The sequence below is a fragment of the Silene latifolia genome, chromosome Y, assembly GCF_048544455.1.
Source record: "Silene latifolia isolate original U9 population chromosome Y, ASM4854445v1, whole genome shotgun sequence".
NCBI lineage: Eukaryota > Viridiplantae > Streptophyta > Magnoliopsida > Caryophyllales > Caryophyllaceae > Silene > Silene latifolia.
Window position 1 is genome coordinate 433,884,862 of NC_133538.1, and position 20,529 is coordinate 433,905,390.

General features: G+C 37.6%; 1 protein-coding gene across 1 annotated transcript; it reads left to right on the forward strand.

Moving 5' to 3' along the window:
- The first annotated feature begins 3,547 nt into the window (after positions 1-3,547).
- LOC141632595 (uncharacterized) lies at positions 3,548-4,417 on the forward strand. The gene is made up of 2 exons (XM_074445129.1): positions 3,548-3,796; positions 3,983-4,417. Exons 1-2 carry the CDS (start codon positions 3,548-3,550, stop codon positions 4,415-4,417), a joined length of 684 nt encoding a protein of 227 aa, XP_074301230.1.
- The last annotated feature ends 16,112 nt before the right edge of the window (positions 4,418-20,529 follow it).

Sequence of the window (20,529 nt, forward strand, 5' to 3'; positions counted from 1 at the left end):
ACAAGCACAATCTCAAATCAATTGACAAGAACCGAGTAGGGAAACCCTACCTTAGCAATCAACAAAGGGGAAAGGACTTGAACACTCAGAAAGGCTCCTCTACGAAGTCTTCTCCTATAACATAATCATATCACACAATTACACATTGCACAATCCCCATATTTCCCCAATTCCGTAAACACACAAAGAACCCCAACGAATACAAACAACATAGAATAACACTTACCAACAGTAGGATGAGGAAATGTACGTAAGGACTCCGAAGGTTTCGCAATCAACAAAGCAAAGGGGTGATTAAGGAGTAATTAGGGAGAGATTAGGGTTACGTAAGAATGATGAAGTAGAAATGATATTTTGAAAACTGACGCGGATATAAAATAAATCTTAAACGCTCCCTAATCAAACCGTCGAAATAACACTTCGCCAAACCGGACACTCGGTCGAGTAAGTGTATACTCGGCCGAGTGTCCCATACTCGGTCGAGTGTTCACTTTACTCGGCCGAGTGTTCCTCGGCAGAACCAAAACAATACACAACCTCAGCACTACTCGGCCGAGTAGGTTCTACTCGGTCGAGTAGTCACCAAGGAAAATCCGTAGTGTTACAGTGGGTGAGAGAGGTGTTGGGTGTGAAGATCCGACCTAGTGGTGGGTGATGGTGTAAAGGGTGGCAGAAAGAAGAGGGAGGTGTTGTGGTGGTGCGGGTTGTGTCGGGTTGTGGTGGGTGGTTGTCGGGTAGGATGGTGGTGGTGGGTTTTTAATTTATTTGGTTTTTGATTTAATTGGTTTTTTGAGAGAGAAAGTGAATGATTTGTGTGAGATGGGAGATGAGTGGAAAAATAAAACATATATAGTGAATTAGTATTTAATTAGGTGGATTAGTGAAGGTAGAGTGATAAAGTATTAAATTAGCTAGTTAATCACCCTTTTCCCCTTCTAATCTCAGCCCTCTATCTCCCTCATCTAATGGCGCTAAAGAGGACTTATGTACTCAACAAAAAGAGGTGGACTCATTTGAGATCATATATATATATATATATATATATATATATATATATATATATATATATATATATATATATATATATAGGGTCGAGATCTTGTGAGAACCACTCATATAATGAGAACCGTGAGAACTACCTTAATCGAATATAATAATAGTACAGAGGATTGTACAGCGCGCCAAAATCAATCTCGGTCCTACCCCTAAACCTTATAAACTCCGTCATTTAACAATTTTCTTTTCCCTCTCATATTTCTTTCTCTCTCCTCGAGTATCACCATCTTCCACAACGCTAGATCTTTCTTTCTTCTACGATCGATACGATTGATCCTGAACTACTGATCCATCAATCTCTTCAACGATCTACCTATTCGACCGTCCTTAATCAATGGAACCTTTTTATTTAAGGTAATATTTCGAAATTGCTGATTATTTTTTGTGAAATTAGGGTTTATATTTTGAGAAATTAGGGTTCGGAAAATTGAGAAATTGTTTAAATTGGTTGAAAACGTGATATTGTTGACTCAGTCTTATGAATTAGACAGGTTTTACAATCGTCAAACTATTAGCTACGTGCATCAACTTGTTGCTATGTGCATCAAATTAGGGTTTATATTTTGATCTGTTTGTAATTTTTCAATTAATCGATTAAATTAGTTGAATTTGTTGTTTGTATCATCGTCTTTAGCTATTTTTAGAAATTAGGGTTCGGTAATTTGAGGAATTGCTTAAATTGGTTGAAATCGTGATATTGTTGACTCAGTTTTATGAATTAGACAGGTTTTTCAATCGTCAAACTATTAGCTACGTGCATCAAATTATTGTTATGTGCATCAAAATTTGGGTTATATCTATGTAATAATTTTCCGATATGATTTTATTGTTAGTTATTTAATTTTAAATGGTTGTTATTGCAGGAATGACATTCTTAGTTCAATGGGATCGCATGGTTCTTCTAATGTCATTACAAATGACATTAAAAATGAAGGACAGATGGTTGAAGTTAATGCATCTCAATCCATATCAGAAATATCTGCCCTTAACATTGATGTTCCTGAAAATCTGAATTCAGAAATCGTACAAGGTACAATTCTGTTGAACTGTTGAATGATCAGATACTGTTCTATAACTGTGTTGTTGTATACTTGAGTTATCCAGTAAACCTAAATCCTAACTCTACTTTAATTTTATCACATTTGTAGATGACGTAGTAGACGAGATAGAGGTAATAGAGGAGGCAGAGGTAATAGAGGATGTAGAGGAAGAGGAGGCGTCCGGTTCAAGCAACATGAATCGGATTTTTTGTTGTCCTACGCATCTCAAGCCTGTTATTGGTATGGTCTTTGATACACTTGAACTTGGTATTGCCTTTTATGAAGCACATGGAAAAGAATGTGGGTTTGTGACCAGAAAAGGCTCACAAAAGAATAAACAGGGTGTCACTACACATAAATCTTGTTTGTGTAATAAGGCTGGAGAATGTGAAGCCAAAGGCAAAAAAACACCGTAGGCAAAGAACTAGGGTAGGTTGCCTTGCTAGGATTAAATTTAAACGAATTGTTAAAGGTAAATACCAAATTTATGGTTTTGCTGAAGGGCATAATCATATGCCAGCTACACCATTAACAATGGTACATCTGACGCAAACGAGAGAATTGAATATAGTTCATAAAAAAATGATAGTTGACAACTCAAAGGTTAACAAAGGTCCGGTTATGACCTATAGGATGTTTAAGGAGTATGTCAGAGGTTATCAGGATATGGGTGCTTCATTGGAAGACTTTAAAAACTTTTCAAGGGATATCAAAAAGTTCTTGTCAGAAGGGGATGCTCAAATGCTTATTGAGAATTTTATGGAAATAAAAAAAAATGTGTCCATCCTTTTACTTTGACTTTGAGGTAGATGAGAAAGGTAGATTGTCACATGTTTTCTGGGCTGACCCTATTAGTATAAAAAATTATTTGCTCTTTGGGCACATGACATCCTTTGACACTACCTTTCGGAAAAATAAATATAGAATGATATTCGCCCCTTTCACAGGGGTGGATCATCATAAGAGATGTGTGACCTTTGGGGCTGGACTTCTTATTAATGAGAGTAAAGAGTCATTTGCTTGGTTATTTACGAGATTCCTAAAAGCTATGGGGGGTCGTTATCCTGTGTGTATAATAACTGACGAAGATTTGGGGATAGAAGGAGGACTTAAGAAAGTCTTTAAAGATAAGGTGCAACATAGATATTGCATGTGGCACATATTGAAGAAGTTTCCAGAGAAGGTAGGGCCTGTGATATGTAAAGAAACTGAGTTTTTGAAAGAGATCAACTCATGTGTTTGGGGCGAAGATGTGGGCCTGCTGAATTTGAGGAAAGATGGACAACCATTGTGGAATTAGACAATTTTGGATTCCAGCTTACTTTCGTGACTTGTTCTTAGGAGGGTTGATGAGAATAACCTCGAGGTCCGAGTCAGAAAATGATTTTTTTAGCAATTTCACTAATCCAAATTTGACCCTTGTTGAATTTTGGATGCGCTTTAAGAGTGCAATGGATACACAACGATGGGCTCAATCAAAACTGATTGTACAATCAAAGTACTCGTTTCCTGACTTGGCTACTCCTCTAGACCTAGAAAAGCATGCAGCAGAAACCTACACTCCGAGAATTTTCGATGAGTTCAAAGAGGAAATAAAAGCAGCATGCTTTACATGTGCCATTGGGGACAAAGAAAAAGATAAGAATCATGCAATTCTCTACGTAGACGTCAAGGATCATGAGATAAAGAAAGACTTTAAGGTGGGTTATAAGACAGATGAAGTTAAACTAGTATGAAATTGCAAGAAATTTGAAAGACATGGAATACTCTGTCGACATATTTTCTGTGTCCAAGATTATGGTTTTGAGAAAATTCCAAGAGAATATCTACTTAATAGGTGAAGCAAACTAGCAACCTGCCAGCCAATCTTCAATTCTGATGGGCAGTTGCTTGCTTATTGCAGATCAGTCGACGCACAGAAGAACAAACTCACTGCATTGTGGTCAGAAATGTTCACTTGTGTGTCACTAGTTGAACAGAGTCCTGTTAATTGTGATGAGTTACTAACCATTTTACGCGGGTTCAAGGGAAGGGTACTTGCAGAAACAACAAGTAGTGTCGTTGATGATGGTGGTAATAGTAGTATTGGAAAGAAAAGGGACAAAAATGCTGAAATTGGAATGCTCTTGGGAACAAGTGTGCCTAGCGAAATTAAAATTTTGCCTCCAAGACAATGCAAAAACAAAGGCTCGGGGAAAAGAATGATTTCACAAAGAGAAAGAGCCGGGGAAGTCAGTAAGAAACCACTAAGAAGATGCAAGGCTTGTGCGCAGATGGCGAACCACGACAGCGGGAATTGTGATCGACCAAAGGATCACTGACAATTAGTCGAGTAAGTGATGTCTCTTATTAGTATAAGTTTTCTATTTTTACCCTTTTTGTTTCCCTCTAATTTTTATCTTTGCTGACATTTGCTTTCTTATGTGTAAGATTGAAGTCTTTGGCGAGGAATATGACTTGTGCAGCGAAATTTTTGAGCATCATTTGAGAAGACAACACTTGTTTTTTGGATTATTTTTCTTCATTTACAGTTGTTTTGTAATAAATGTAATGGGAGTCTTCCGGATTTTTAAATTGTATATTTGAGAAGATGAAATTGTGATTCTGGATATTAAGAATCTGAAAAGTGTGATCATTATTTCTCCAAATTTGGTATTTAAAAAGCTGAAAAAAGAATAGGCCAACAATAAAATGTGATTAGTTGAATCATCATCGTGTACGACAAGTCATTTAATATCATGCACATACAAGGTTATTCCATGCACATGGAAGGTCATTTTATGCACAGATAACCCAAATGGGCTAATTCCCCATAACATGGGTTAATTCTCATTACAAGTCATTAAAAAAGGCCATAATTTAGCAAATAAATTGGGCTTAATTTAGTCATGTTACTTTGGGCTTTAATTCTCATTTCAAGTCTCAAGTCATGAGAATACATAGGAATTGGCTTAAACAATTTGGGCTTAATAGCCCAAAACTTAAATGTGAGTGATTATTGAAGAAGTCGGGCCCATCCTATCTGCACTTTAGGCCATAATTTAGGCACGGCCCAGCACGGCATGCTCAAAATACATAGGAATTGGCTTAAAGTTGAAGAATTGGTCAGGCACGCTCAACCACGACACGGGCACGACACGCATGGGCTTGGGCCTGGGCCGTGCCTTTTTCCATAAATTTATCACTTCACAGCATGGGGGGCCGGCACAAGGGCATTTTGAGCAATGCCCAGACCATGACCGAGCACTGCCTAGGTGATCTCTAAATAACGCAAGTAAATTGTGTTTTGACAAATTTCATGCATGTAGAAGGCTGTTCCATACACATATAACGCCTTCTCATGGATGTAAATATTCAAGTTATATAATTTTGGCCCACATTACTACGTTTATCAAGTCGGGTTAGGCATGTTACTTAGGGATTTAAAAAAGACAACCCCCTGACAAATGGGTTAATTTTCATTACAAGAGTCATTAAAAAAGGCCATAATCAAGTGACATAATTGTGCCCCCATGTTACAATTTAGCATATAAAAGGACCCAAAAGTTGACAAATTGCATGCACGTAGAAAGGTATTTCATACACATATAACGCCTTCTCATGCACGTAGAAGGGTGTTTCATACACACAAAAGTTACTTAGAGTACCTACACATATGTAACCTACAAATTTATTCCACCTACAAACTAATGCCTGCCTAAATCAAGGAATCAACCAACGACAATGAGAAGGTTCTCTGCCACTCCGTTTGCTAAGCACACAACTCAAGTGTTTAAAAATAACACCTAGTTATAATCCTACAAAAAAAAAGGTAGGGAAAATTTGTTATGTTTAAGTCACTTGACATCAATATTGAAAGTTTTGCAGTTAAAAGATGGGGAAATAATAGAAACAAAATTAGATAAAGCATTCGAAAGATCTTGATATTACCGTTCTCTTGTTTTCCTCCCATCTGATAAGATCTACAATCAAACTCTCACCATATTCATCCAAATTCTGCATATTTGTTTGACAACAATATTCAAAGTGTTGCAATAAAATATGCCGAATAATGTTTGACTAATATAACTTGGTTTAGACATCATTACCTCGTAATAAGTCTTATCGGACCATAATGATTGACAACTCAAGTTTTCAAGCCACTTTAGCAAATAGACTCCGCAAGAATACCTTTTAAAATAATAAAATTTGTTAAACGGTTTAAAATGGTGTGTATCCCATCAGAAATATTAAAACGAGTAGAGTATAATTTAAACATGTGAGATACCCATTCTTTTGTCGAGCCACATCCACAATCACAAACGGAAAATTGTTTATCTGCAACAGCCTTTTGTATCCTGGAAAGTCTCTTGCAATAATCCCCTGATAGACAAGAGTTGGTCGTCACACATCTAATCAAACACATTTATAATACTCAACATACAACTAGTTAGCGGTAAGTCGAGGTCGATCCATGGGACGGTGTGCTTTGGGTTATAAGTCTATCTATCTCAATTTATGCTAGTGTCACAATTTGTTTGGGTTTGTAGTTGTGTCCTAGATTAATGGAAGCGATAAAGTAAAACAAGCAATAAAAGGAAAGATGTAAACAAATGATTAAAAGTGCTAGGATATCATGGGGTCATAGGGGATTCATGGTGTTGATCATACAAACATGTTTACAAGGTTGCAAGCAATTAATATTGTGGAGGAACCGAGTTGGTTTATGTCTTACGGTTCTTAGGAAGAGTTGGGTCCCGGAGCCGAATCGATTAGATTGTACAACACCTACAAGTCGACTTACTTTCCTCCTATTCAACTTCTATGCATGGTCTAACAAGACTCGAGTTGGTTTATATCTTACAAGTCTAGTTGAGTAGATAAGAGATGGTTGTAAATGCAAGGATTCATAGGTTTAGCATTTCATCAAACATAACATGTGCATAAAGTTGACATCACAACAAGCAAGCAATTTAATCATGTGAAAACATATTAGATTAAGCATGAATCAATCCCATGTTTGTTTTCCCTAATTACCCATTAATCCTAGCTAAAGAAACTACTCACTCATTATCATGGAAAACATGTCATTAATGGTGTCAATCATCACAACAAGTATAAACATGATAATAGAATGAAGAAATGAACAATAAAGATTAAAGAGTAAAGAAATTATACCAAGCTTGAGATGATCCAAATAATAAAGCAAAGAATAATAGAAGAAACTTGATTGATTGATGAAAGGTTGTCAATCCTTCAATAATAACCCAATAATCTTCAATTACCCAAAAGTAACAAACTTGAACAATAATTAAGGAGAGATTAATGTGAGATTTGTGGAAAGATTAAAGAGTAATCTATTCTAATCTACTCCTAATCTAATCTAAAGAAGGATTTTCTACTTTAAAAACTTGATAAAGATCCCCCCCTTGATTATTACAAATGGGGTATTTATAGTGGAAATTAGGTGGATGCATTAGGGTTAACTAAGGGCTAAACTAGTAATTACACTTTTTAGATTGAGCAGGGAGAAGCCGGTATTTTTCGAAGGAAGGGCTTCTTTCTTTGAAGCTTGAAGAAGATGAAATTGTGCTGTGAAGGAATCCGGGCGGATTGTTGTCGGGACGGGCGGATTGTAGAAGGGGAAGACGGGCGGATTTGGGAGAAGACGCACGCCTTCTTATGGTTTGGGACTACGGCCGGATTCTAGAGAATCCGCACGGGTTGGAGGGCTATCTCGTTTTCTCTTCTATTCTTCCCTTTCCTTCATTTTCACTTTATTCTTGTGGGATTGGCCTTTAGTTCTCACTTCCTCTTCATACTAGTCCATCAAATATCGTCAAATAGCTTCCGAATACGCACGAAAGACGGGAATTTCCGCCTTATTATCTTCTTTCCTACAAAACATATGAAATGCGATAGAAAAGCAAATATGAAGGTTTTGACGGATAAAATGTCCATAGAATGTTATAAAGTATGCAAAATAGGCTCAATTAGGATACTAAATGTGCGCAAATAATTTTCACATCAAATATCCCCAAACCAAACCTTTACTCGTCCCGAGTAAAGAGGTGACTAAAACTAGACCTTTATTTAAACTAGCCTACTAATATAGCCGATATGAGACAATTGGCGGGTCTCACTCCGCCCCTTCAACTCACAACAAGACAACCATGAGGTAGGATTCCTTCTTGCAAGGCAAGGTGGGTCTTGCCAAAATGGCGACACATCCAAACATTAAGCACACAAAAACGAATAATGGATGCATCTACAAAAGGAATAGCCACTTCCTCATCAAGTGGCGGAGGCAACCAAAACAGAACAAATTTAAGAGCATATAACCCTTCACAAATACTAGTTCAACAAATTACTAAGGCTAAGAGGATGGCACTAAATCACCTCCAAATGGCGTTAAACTAGACTACTTTCGTCCTCAATTTCCAAATGCTTTCGTCAAGAGCGATCGGATGGTGGTGGAATGATGATCCCTATGATGCTAGTAGCATATGACATGACAAGTCTTGAATTCTCTACAAAAGTAAAGGTCATGGATCGTCCCAAGCTCGACAAAGTGGTTTGACAAAAGGCTTTTTGGGAATGAAATGCTCAAATCTTTATAAACAAGGGTGGATATGACTAGTATTCAAAATTTGACCTCATTCAACTTTCACATTTCAAAAATTTAAGATGGGGTTTGTCCCTTCCGGGCTAGTGTCCTTTGCTTTCGCCAATCCCTTATTAGGCAACCGGTTAACCTCTAGACAATAGCTTTTCGGTGTGATAGTCACTCTGTCTCTGGGCGGTCGAATTCACAACCATGTGGGGCCCAATTCAATGGATCCCTCTCCAAAGCACATCAAAGTGGTACGCCTCAATCAAGACAACTAAATTTCTCAACATTTCAACATTTCATAACATTTGAGGTTTCCTTAGCAATAAATTACTTCCACATGACAAAAGTTTCGAAATGAGCACTTCAAAATTATTAATAGAAAGTATTTTTGGGTTGCCTTACCACAAGGTCAATCAAGGTCACCTAGACAAGTTAACAAAGTCCACATCGCATCACGGGGTTAGAATAGGTGACTCACATGCAAACCCTTGACTAGGCTTTGGGTCATGGGTCAAAAGACACTAGTATGACACTATCTAGGGTGTTTTACAACCATTCTAGTAGGCGAAGTCTTAAATTGAAAAAGTATTTGTAATGGCTTAGTTGCTCTTATCAAAGTTCTCAATTAGGCACTTTTCAAAAATTTACCTAAATGCAACTATATGCCATGATGCAACTAATATATACATCTTAATGCAAGTGATTCTACCAACTAATATGACATATAAACTAAATGCAAGTCCTAAGTTCACATTGTTATACCGCATCAATCAAAATAAAGCCACATAGTCATTAACATAAAGAGGAAAAAGGAGATTGGAAAGATCATACCATGCGGTCTTCATGATCCTCATGTCTCGGATGTGGCATAGTCGATCAATGTGAAAAAGGATAGAACAAACACAATATATACAACAATATATATATATATATATATATATATATATATATATATATATATATAAGACTACACTACAAAGGAAATGAACATGTTTTTGAGTTTTTCAATTTTTCAAATTTTTATGGGTTTTGTTTTTATGAAATTAAAGAACATATTTTTGGGATTTTTCGAAATTTTTCAATTTTTATGTTTTTTGGAATATAAATTCCCATCCCCCACTTTATTTTGGACATTGTCCTCAATGTACATGTAGGAGTAGGAATAAAAAGGATATACATGTTTTTGCTTTTTTGATTTTTTTGAAATGAAGTACAAATGCAATGATATGATATGAATGCATGCATGCTCTAGCTAAATGCAATTCTATATGACATATATAACAAATGAATGCAATCTAAACTATATTATATGATGCATGTTTTCTAGTAAACTATGGTCACCTATGATCAAACCTCCCCAAACCGATTTAAACACTATCTCTAGTGTAGAAAAGAATAGGATTGGTCATTAGTGACTATGCATGAATTCTAGTCTATATGCAACTATCTACGTTGATTATGTGAGATATATTACAATGCAAACTATACTATATGAACTAGCCAATGCAAATGAAATATGATACAAATGCATGCGAAAACTACACTAAATGTAATGTATGTACAAAAGAGAGAGAGACAAAGATGGGTATTATACAAATGGAAGTGGTAAGGTAGGCTTCTTTCACTCGTCATCCTCATCTTGATCATAGCCATAACGATGAGAGCTCCCGGCTTGGTCATACCCGCTTGCTTGACCCCAATAGCCTCCTTGGTCAAATTCTCCCCCTTGCCCCGAGTACCTTCCACCTTGGCTAGAATGCCCTCCACCGTCGCGACCCCAAGCTTGGTTCCCTTGATTAGGGACCAAGAGCTCCGGTTGTGCCCAAGAGGGCTTAGGACCATTGGGGTCAATATACCCTTGTTGAGCCATGTTATAGTATTGGGGGTAAAGGGCCAAGTAGTTTTCGACCCTCCCTTCATGTACCCCGAGGTCCACTCTATTCATGAGTTTCATCAAATCATTAATACCCGGGGTATTGGGTATTTCTGGCCTAAACTCGGTATATGGGGTAGGGTATGGTGGGATGGGTACATAGGAGGGTGGGCGAATAGGCCTTCCCGGTGCTCCACGAGGTATTTGGCGGTGCGGCTCTTCCCTTTGAGGGGGATTATCAAGAATTTGGATATCAAGGAGGTAGCTTGGTGGAGGCGAGTATGGGCTCAATCTTGGGTCAATGCCCGGTATCTTCCAACCTTCAAGGATCATTGAAGTGCATCCTTTGGTGTGCCATTCTACACTCCCGTCTCGAGTGTAGTTACACCATCGGTGATGGTTGAAGATGGTGTGCTCATCAATCAAAGTCCTCCCCTCAAGAGGAGTATAGGTCCCTCGGGCATTGAACCCGGGACAAAGGTGGTGGGCCAAAATAGTAATTAGACCTCCCATCACAAAGGTCTTGAGTTGAGTGGTTCCTTGAGCAAAATCATTGAACCTAGTAAGTATCTCAAGTGGCGTATTGAAGTTATAACGCCTCACCGCTCGAACATTCAAATAGGATTCAAGAAAGGCTAAATCGATGAGAGTACACCTATCTTGTTCGTACCTCCCATTGATGGTACCGGCCACAAAGCGCTCGGTGAATCGAATCACCGGATGTTGGATGGCGAAGGTATGGCAATGCTTTGGATGGATAAAATCCCTCCCGGAGATAGCCTTCCAAAGAAGGTCCACACCGAAATTATCGGGTTTTTCGGTGTAATTGGTGGGCACTACAAGACCGAAAACGTAGGCGAACTCCTCAAGTGAAAGATGATGGTCTAGGTTGCACAACCTAAACTCCATACCCACATCGGTGTGGGTATTCGTTACAATGCGAAGGCTACTCAAGAATTCAAGGGTGAGACTAAGGTACGTCTCCTCATAGGCATGGAAAAGTTTCCCAATGCCAAGACCATTAAAGAACATCTCGGTAGGGTACCTTATCTTAAGGATTTCCAACACCCTAGTATCTACGAATTGTGTGGGTTCGTAGTTCTTACCTAGTAATTTGACAAAATTCATGCGGTGGTCATCGGATTCAAATAGCACCTCTTGGAAGTAGTCAAGTTGTTCAATTCCTCCCCTCAATAGGGGTTGGGAGCTCCTTGGTAGCACTACCTCCCGTGGCATTGAAGAGGTGGATCCCTTGCGCTTCTTTCCGGTGGATTCAACCAATTTCTTGGCCTTTCCCTTAAGGTTCATCAATGGTGCCATTTTGATGTGGGTGATAAGGGTGTTTTTGAGAGGAGGTGTGATTTTGAGGATGGAGATGAGTGTTTTAGGGTTTGATAAGGTGAAGAAATGAGGGAGAAAGGGGGTGATTATATAGAAGAAAGAGGGAATCCGAGCGGATAAGGGTGGGTCATATCCGATCAATCCGAAAAAACAGGACAATCCGAGCGGATTCTTTTCGGGACGGGCGTCTCGAGAGAATAGAAGACGGGCGTCTTGGCCTGAATCCGGGCGGATTCTGATGCAGGGATTTTTCCCGGTTGAGAGCAGGAAGAAGACGTGCGTCTTGGGACTTAGGACGGGCGTCTTGGTCGGGACGGGCGTCTTGAATTAAATCCGCCCGTTTTCTGGTGCAGAGCAAAATCTTGTTTTTGGGTGACATACGGGACGGGCATCCCGCAAAGAATACCGACGGCTTCTTCCAGGACGGGCGTTTTGTGAAGAATCCGCCCGTCTTCTGCTACAGCGCTAACCATTTTTCTGACGTGGGTCCTGGATGGGCGTCCTCCTCTAAATCCGGGCGTCTTCAGCTCCCTTTTCTTCTTTTTCTTTTCTTTTCGTTGCAATAACATACCCCTTCACCGGTTTGCTATTCCTCCTTATCTTTTTCTGAAATTCGCTCATTAAAAATGTAAGATGACTCTCTCTCACCACTCTCATGCAAGAAATTAAATGCAAATGCAATAATGTACAATATTATACAAAGTGAAAGGTTCCAAGAAATATCTTACAAATGGTGGTTTGAGATAGGACTCCACCAAACTAGTTTAAATCGTAGAAGTTCTTATCCATAGAGCTTAGGGCTCTTAATAAGAGATCAAAAGCTTGTGAACAAGCTCCAAATAAGCACAAGTATGGGTTGCTCAATTTGAATATGAAGTTTGGCCAAGGAAGTTTGTAGAATGTTCTTTCCCTTGCGTTGTCCTTAGCGTTAGAGCTTTCCCAATTCTTCAAATAAACGAGCCCATGATTCTTGTCAACACTAGGCATGAAGTGTGGTTCATTTTCATCCGTAGACTTCCACTTACCAACTTCTTCTTCAATCTTTGTGGTGATGATAGCATTTTGATTTTTCAATCCTTCCAAGGTGGAAGGAGAATTTTCATGGCATTGATGATCGAGTTCTTTAGAAGTTGTCATTGTGAGCGCCAAATCTTTAAAAGTGGCTTCTCGAGCAATCTTCTCCATGATCTTCTCCATGAGCTTTTTCACCAAGTAGCTCTTGTATGAAACTTTGGCCTTTTGAAGATGATCTACCATATCCTCTTCAATGACCATTGGCTCCATGATAGGTGTCAAGTGGTCTTCACGAAGAATAAAGGAAGGGCGTTCTTCTTCATGATAGGGTATCTCAAATGTCTCAAGGATAGGCTCCTCAAGCAAGGTGATATTGTGGGTCCATTCGTTAGGCTCATCATCATTGTTGCTATCTTCATACGAATCATAAATGGGGGCTTCATTTAACTTTTTCTCCAACATCCCAACATTCACTTCAAAGGACACACCCTCATACTCACAAAGGTTGAGAGTATTTGGCTTACTCAACCTCATGTCTTCCTCATTGAACACAACACTTTCATAGTCACAAGAGCTCAAGGAGATAGGCTCTTCCCATTTCTCACTTTTCATATCAAAAGTTACTACTTCAAATTCGCATTTATGCTCAATGTCCAAAAAACGGTGGGGAGTGATTGCTTGGGATTCTTTCAATTGGGTGATGTGGATCTCCAATTCCTCACCTTGGGCAACAATGCTTTGAAGAACATTGTCCCTCTTTTGGCTCTCCTCTATCATTCGTTTGAAGAAGTTTTGTTGATCTCCCATCATTTGGAGAATCACATTTTGAATGGGTTCATCTTCTTGTTGTGGGTAAGTGTGAAAGTGGTTGTATTGTGGCAATTGAAACTCATTATGAAGTGGGTATTGGGTGGGTGGTTGTTGTTGATATTGGATGTGGTGATTTTGGTGGGAAAAGTTGGGGTAGTGGTTAGGATTTTTATTGTACAAATAGTAAGGTAGGTTTGTGTTGACTAGCTCCTCAATCTCCCCATACCCATAGTCATACTCAAAAGATCCACCACATATTCCATATGACAAGTCTTGCATCATCATGGTCAAGATAAAGGTATAACTACAAACATGGAAACTACAAGAAAACGGTAAAAACAAACCTTGGGGAACAAGTTCCTCAAGGTGAAAGTAAAATCAAAATAGACAAACAAGTAAGAACTTAATCACATAACACCGTCCCCGGCAACGACGCCATTTTGATAGACAAGAGTTGGTCGTCACACATCCAATCAAACACATTTATAATACTCAACATACAACTAGTTAGCGGTAAGTCGAGGTCGATCCATGGGACGGTGTGCTTTGGGTTCTAAGTCTATCTATCTCAATTTATGCTAGTGTCACAATTTGTTTGGGTTTGTAGTTGTGTCATAGATTAATGGAAGCGATAAAGTAAAACAAGCAATAAAAGGAAAGATGTAAACAAATGATTAAAAGTGCTAGGATATCATGGGGTCATAGGGGATTCATGGTGTTGATCATACAAACATGTTTACAAGGTTGCAAGCAATTAATATTGTGGAGGAACCGAGTTGGTTTATGTCTTACGGTTCTTAGGAAGAGTTGGGTCCCGGAGCCGAATTGATTAGATTGTACAACACCTACAAGTCGACTTACTTTCCTCCTATTCAACTTCTATGCATGGTCTAACAAGACTCGAGTTGGTTTATATCTTACAAGTCTAGTTGAGTAGATAAGAGATGGTTGTAAATGCAAGGATTCATAGGCTTAGCATTTCATCAAACATAACATGTGCATAAAGTTGACATCACAACAAGCAAGCAATTTAATCATGTGAAAACATATTAGATTAACCATGAATCAATCCCATGTTTGTTTTCCCTAATTACCCATTAATCCTAGCTAAAGAAACTACTCACTCATTATCATGGAAAACATGTCGTTAATGGTGTCAATCATCACAACAAGTATAAACATGATAATAGAATGAAGAAATGAACAATAAAGATTAAAGAGTAAAGGAATTATACCAAGCTTGAGATGATCCAAATAATAAAGCAAAGAATAATAGAAGAAACTTGATTGATTGAGGAAAGGTTGTCAATCCTTCAATAATAACCCAATAATCTTCAATTACCCAAAAGTAACAAACTTGAACAATAATTAGGAGAGATTAATGTGAGATTTGTGGAAAGATTAAAGAGTAATCTATTCTAATCTACTCCTAATCTAATCTAAAGAAGGATTTTCTACTTTAAAAACTTGATAAAGATCCCCCCGTTGATTATTACAAATGGGGTATTTATAGTGGAAATTAGGTGGATGCATTAGGGTTAACTAAGGGCTAAACTAGAAATTACACTTTTTAGATTGAGCAGGAAGAAGCCGGTATTTTTCGAAGGAAGGGCTTCTTTCTTTGAAGCTTGAAGAAGACGAAATTGTGCTGTGAAGGAATCCGGGCGGATTGTTGTCGGGACGGGCAGATTGTAGAAGGGGAAGACGGGCGGATTTGGGAGAAGACTCACGTCTTCTGTGGTTTGGGGACGGCCAGATTCTAGAGAATCCGCACGGGTTGGAGGGCTATCTCGTTTTCTCTTCTATTCTTCCCTTTCCTTCATTTTCACTTTATTCTTGTGCGATTGGCCTTTAGTTCTCGCTTCCTCTTCATACTAGTCCATCAAATATCGTCAAATAGCTTCCGAATACGCACGAAAGACGGGAATTTCCGCCTTATTATCTTCTTTCCTACAAAACATATGAAATGCGATAGAAAAGCAAATAGGAAGGTTTTGACAGAGAAAATGGCCATAGAATGTTATAATAGTATGCAAAATAGGCTCAATTAGGGGACTAAATGTGCGCAAATAATGTTCACATCATCCCCAAAGCAGGAAATAACTACAAAAAAAAAACCAAAAAAAGAAAAACACAATAATATAAAAGCGAAGGAAAACCAAGACAAACTTGAGGTGACAAACCCCTAAGGCATACGGATATAATCATACCGTTTCAACTAAAAAATTAAGTCTTCCGTCAGGACGCCTAGGCAAGCTTGAGTCAAGTATAAAGTTGGTTTTTTTAACAAAGTCAGACACGCAAGAAAACCAACGTTGACGGTTGACACAGTAAGGAAAGAAAGCCTGCAAAAACACACATAGGGAAGTGAAAACAGATAATATACAAACAGATTCAGTTTTGATAGGATAATTAATTAAGTTTTTTCTTGGGCAAGTAGTAAATTCCGTCGATACAATAAAATAAAATATTGACAGGATAATTCCCAGTTTAGCTTTGGTTAGACTTTTGGGCATGTACTGAAGCTTAATGTACTGACTTCGAAAACTGTTTTAGCGACAACATCCTGAAGGTTGAGAAAATTTCTAAAAAATGTTGGTAATTCCAAGTAGAAACATTAGCGGGTACTAAGGATGAATATGAATACCTTGATTATTGTCGGAAAGTACAAAAGATTTGGTCTTTCAAGTGTTAAACGAAGACCAACAAGGTCAATTACCATATCCATGAGCCATTTTCCTTGAAACAAAGTCGACATTGCTTCTTGGGTTACTTGCAGCCATGGAGTGTCTACAACAATGTCACTAATAATGCACATATTGTAATTAGATGCACACAGAACAGCAAAGTGGACAAAAACAACTTAAAAAGATGTTATATGGTCAGTGATAACTTACTACTTATTTGCCTCATTTGTCCTAATAAAATTCATCAAATGTTCATCTGTATAGGGCAAGTCTCGTGGAACTTCATTCCTGGGGAGAAAAAGGGAAAATACAGAACAATTAAATAATCATATCCCACTTTTAATAAGCAAGGAGTCATCATATATTAATGAGAAGCATTGTTGGTAAAAGAATTCTGATTACCGAATCTCACAGCCATTCTTGTAGGCCTTTGCTTTAGACGTCACTTGATCTTTCACAGTGTTGTCTTTCCAAGTCAAAATTTAATTGCAAACTCTCATAATGTAACGCTTCACATCAGTTCTCTGAATAATAACATAAAGTGAAATCAACAGTAGAACCTACATATTTAATACACATACAAGGCTGATTCATGGAAGAACAAAGCTAATCCATGCATCTTTTTTTTTTTGGGGGAAGGTTAAGTATATATCATAATAAAAAAAATGAGAATTTACATCAAGAGTATATCACTTACAAAAAAACACCAAGAAACGAATAGAGCAAAACTAAAGGTAATTAAAATTTTTGAAGCCAAGCTCTATCTCTACTCCTTAATGGTTGACTATTGTGTTTCAAAAACCGTGATTTGATATCAGCTACAATCCTCAGGATCACAAACTCAGGTCTCCAAATGCTACCATCCACCCCAGCTTCATTTCTGATGCGCTAAATCCAGTAAATCAGTGCAACACAGCAGGCACCAATAATCCTTCTCTGCAGTTTTGTCATTCTGCTAGTAGAAAACCAGGGAACCAAATGCCAGATATTGACTGTGAATCCAAGCTTGTCTTGTAACAGACGAAAGCAAGTTCTAGCATAGACACACTCATACACCAGATGGGAGTGACTTTCAGGAAATAGAGAACAGATAGGGCAAACAGGGTCTACAACCAGTCCCATTCTAGCCAATCTGTCTGTAGTAGCCCACCTCTGATGCATGAATACCCAGAAAATAAAAGAGCTCTTGGGTAAGTTGAGGGAATTCCAACAGATAAACCGCCAGTCAACCTTTGGCTTAGGCAGTCTTAACCAATCATAACCAGCAGCTACAGTGTACTACTTAGAAGAATGAAGCCACCTGTTGTTAGTATAGGCTTGCTTAAAAAGAGACATAATATGGGTGATCTTCTTCCAGGACCAACTATAATTAGAAGGGACCTTGTACTCAGTCCAATCTTTACCTTTCATATAAACATGGTTGATCCAGCGAACCCAAAGATGATCCTTTTTATTAGCAAGCTACCAAACGTACTTCCCAAGTAAAGCCTTGTTCCAAGTTTTAGCATCCTTAATCCCAAGGCCTCCCTCTTCCTTTGGTAAGCAACAAGTATCCCAGCTGATGTTAGGGGGGCTTTGATAATCAGACTTACCTCTCCAAAGATAGTTTCTACAAATAACATTAATTCTGTTCATAATCCCACTAGGAATCAGAAAGATAGTGGCCCAGTAAGAATGCAAGTTAGTAAGGACAGCATTGACCAGCACCAACCTACCAGCATAAGACAAATGTTTGGCCCCCCATCCTCTAATTCTAGGCACAATCCTTTCAATAAGCTTTTGGCCTTCATTCTTAGTTAACCTCTTAGAAGAGATGGGAACTCCTAAATATTTAAATGGGAGAGAACCCCTCTGAAAGCCAGAAACTTGAAAAATGGCATCCACAGTAGAGAAGGAAAGACGAAGTTTTGCTTTAGATTTAGTTTTAGTATTTTTTAATTGGGATTTTTTACGATTGATTTTTCTTGCCATTGTGCAAGTTAAAACCCTAGAAAACTTAGAGAGAAGTCAGAGCTTTCTCTCTCTAACCCCATTGAAGAGTCTATTGATCCAAAATACTCAAGATGGGGGGGGGGGGGTGAATTGAGGATTTAAAACTTTTTAAAGCTTTTTCGATTGTGCGTATGTAATTGATTATTTAAAGTTTATTGATTAAACTTTAACTAATCAACTAATTATTGTAAGGAAAGTAAACGAAAGAACAAAACAAGAAGAGACACACGGATTTTTGAAGTGGTTCAGTTTCACAAGTCGAAACCTACGTCCACTATTCTCGATTAATAAATTTAGTACCTTTCTACGGATTACAAATTTACTAACCCAACTCGTACAACTAACTCTAGCTGTAACTCAATGAGTACCGTTAAATACTCGAGTGACTAACTTACGCTAATAAGAAAGCACTAATGATTCTAACAAAGGTTCACGTTAATGAACAAGTTAAGAAATCAACTAAGCACTATTATCTTATAACGATAAATGAAGAACAAGTATGCGAGTTTTTGTAACACACGACCTTTCAAAATTGCAAATCGGTTTTCGTTAAAAACACACGGTTTGCTCTTAAAAATATGAAAACAATTTTTTTGCTTCAGGTCTCTATTTTAGATGTTGTAAATAGCAAAGTATTTATAGGCAAGGAATATGTAGGCTAACGGTTTCTACAAAAACCCTAATAGCCGAAATAGTAGGATATAATTACAAATTATATCTTCTTATTATCTTTTTCCTAAAAGCCATAAAAGATAATAAAGAATATTCTAAAAGATAGAATATAATCTTTCCAAATATTATCTTTACTATAAATTCTAAGATTATGATAAGATTTCCTAGAACAGGAATATCTTTTACCATAAACAAATATATTAAGTAAGATATACAAGATATGTAAAGATTTAATTATAGAATAAAATCTTTACCTAATATCCCTTAGGCAACACGGCATAACACGGCTCATAGGCTCGTGAACCATGCGAACCCTAATCTTAGTATATAATTAGATTTTAGGTTTTAGGAGAGGCTAGATGGAAACCCTAATTGATAGTAAAGTCCAACTCATAAGTTGACCCAATAACCATCAATTAACGCTAACCATAAAACCGGACTCCTCACTAAATCAGGCTTTCACAAAATAAATACTTTCATTAAAACATATAAAATAATCTTTTAAGAAATTGTAAAACAATTTTCGAACCATTTAAAAGTCGTGTATAAAAACTCAGCACTTCAATGTTATAGTAGAAGAGCTATAACATTGAGCTCTTTTACTAGTAATGTTATAGCTGCAAAGCTATAACTTTACTAATTAAGAAACTCATTCTTCGATTACCATTACGAGATAATCATCTATACTATTCTAATCTTCAAGGAGATCTTCGAGTATAGGCTACATCATCATCCAAGCTTGATTATTCTTTTAGACAAACTCCGTCTTCACGTAATACTTGAATGAATCTTTGAATTGTTTGATCTTTGAACAAGGGCTTGAACTTCTCATGTAATTGTCACAATCCTCTTTGTTGCTCGTAACGAATTAATGCTAAAACACTTAACAAACGTTTACACGCAACAAGTATATAAAATGTAAAACACCTTGACATCATCAAAACATAAACATATAAGCTATATGGTCCAACAAATTCCCCCTTTTTGATGATGGCAAGTCTCCTAAAATTGTGACTAATTAAAAAGTTCCCCCTCAATATAATACCGTTATCTTGATAATAAAGATTAACGCAAGATCAAAACAATTATTCGAAAATCGAAACTTAAGGACTTTAAGAGACAATTGGTCTTGACAAGGAGCAAGCTTAGGTAGATGCTTACTATAGACGTTCTTTCCCCCTCTTGACATCATCGAAAAGTTAAGAACAAATAAAAAATGACTAGAATAATATAAGACGAGACAAGAGATAAAAACGCCATAAGAAATAAAATAACATGCAAGACTAGAAGCATCCAAAAGATAATGAACATACAAACTAAGAATTAAACATGTCTAAAGCCAAAGTGGGCCGAATGATCACATGTCTAATAGAACACTTGGGCCATAACCGCAAGTGTATTGCCAAAATGGGCCGAATAAGAGTTTGATTAACACACCACTAGATGAAAATA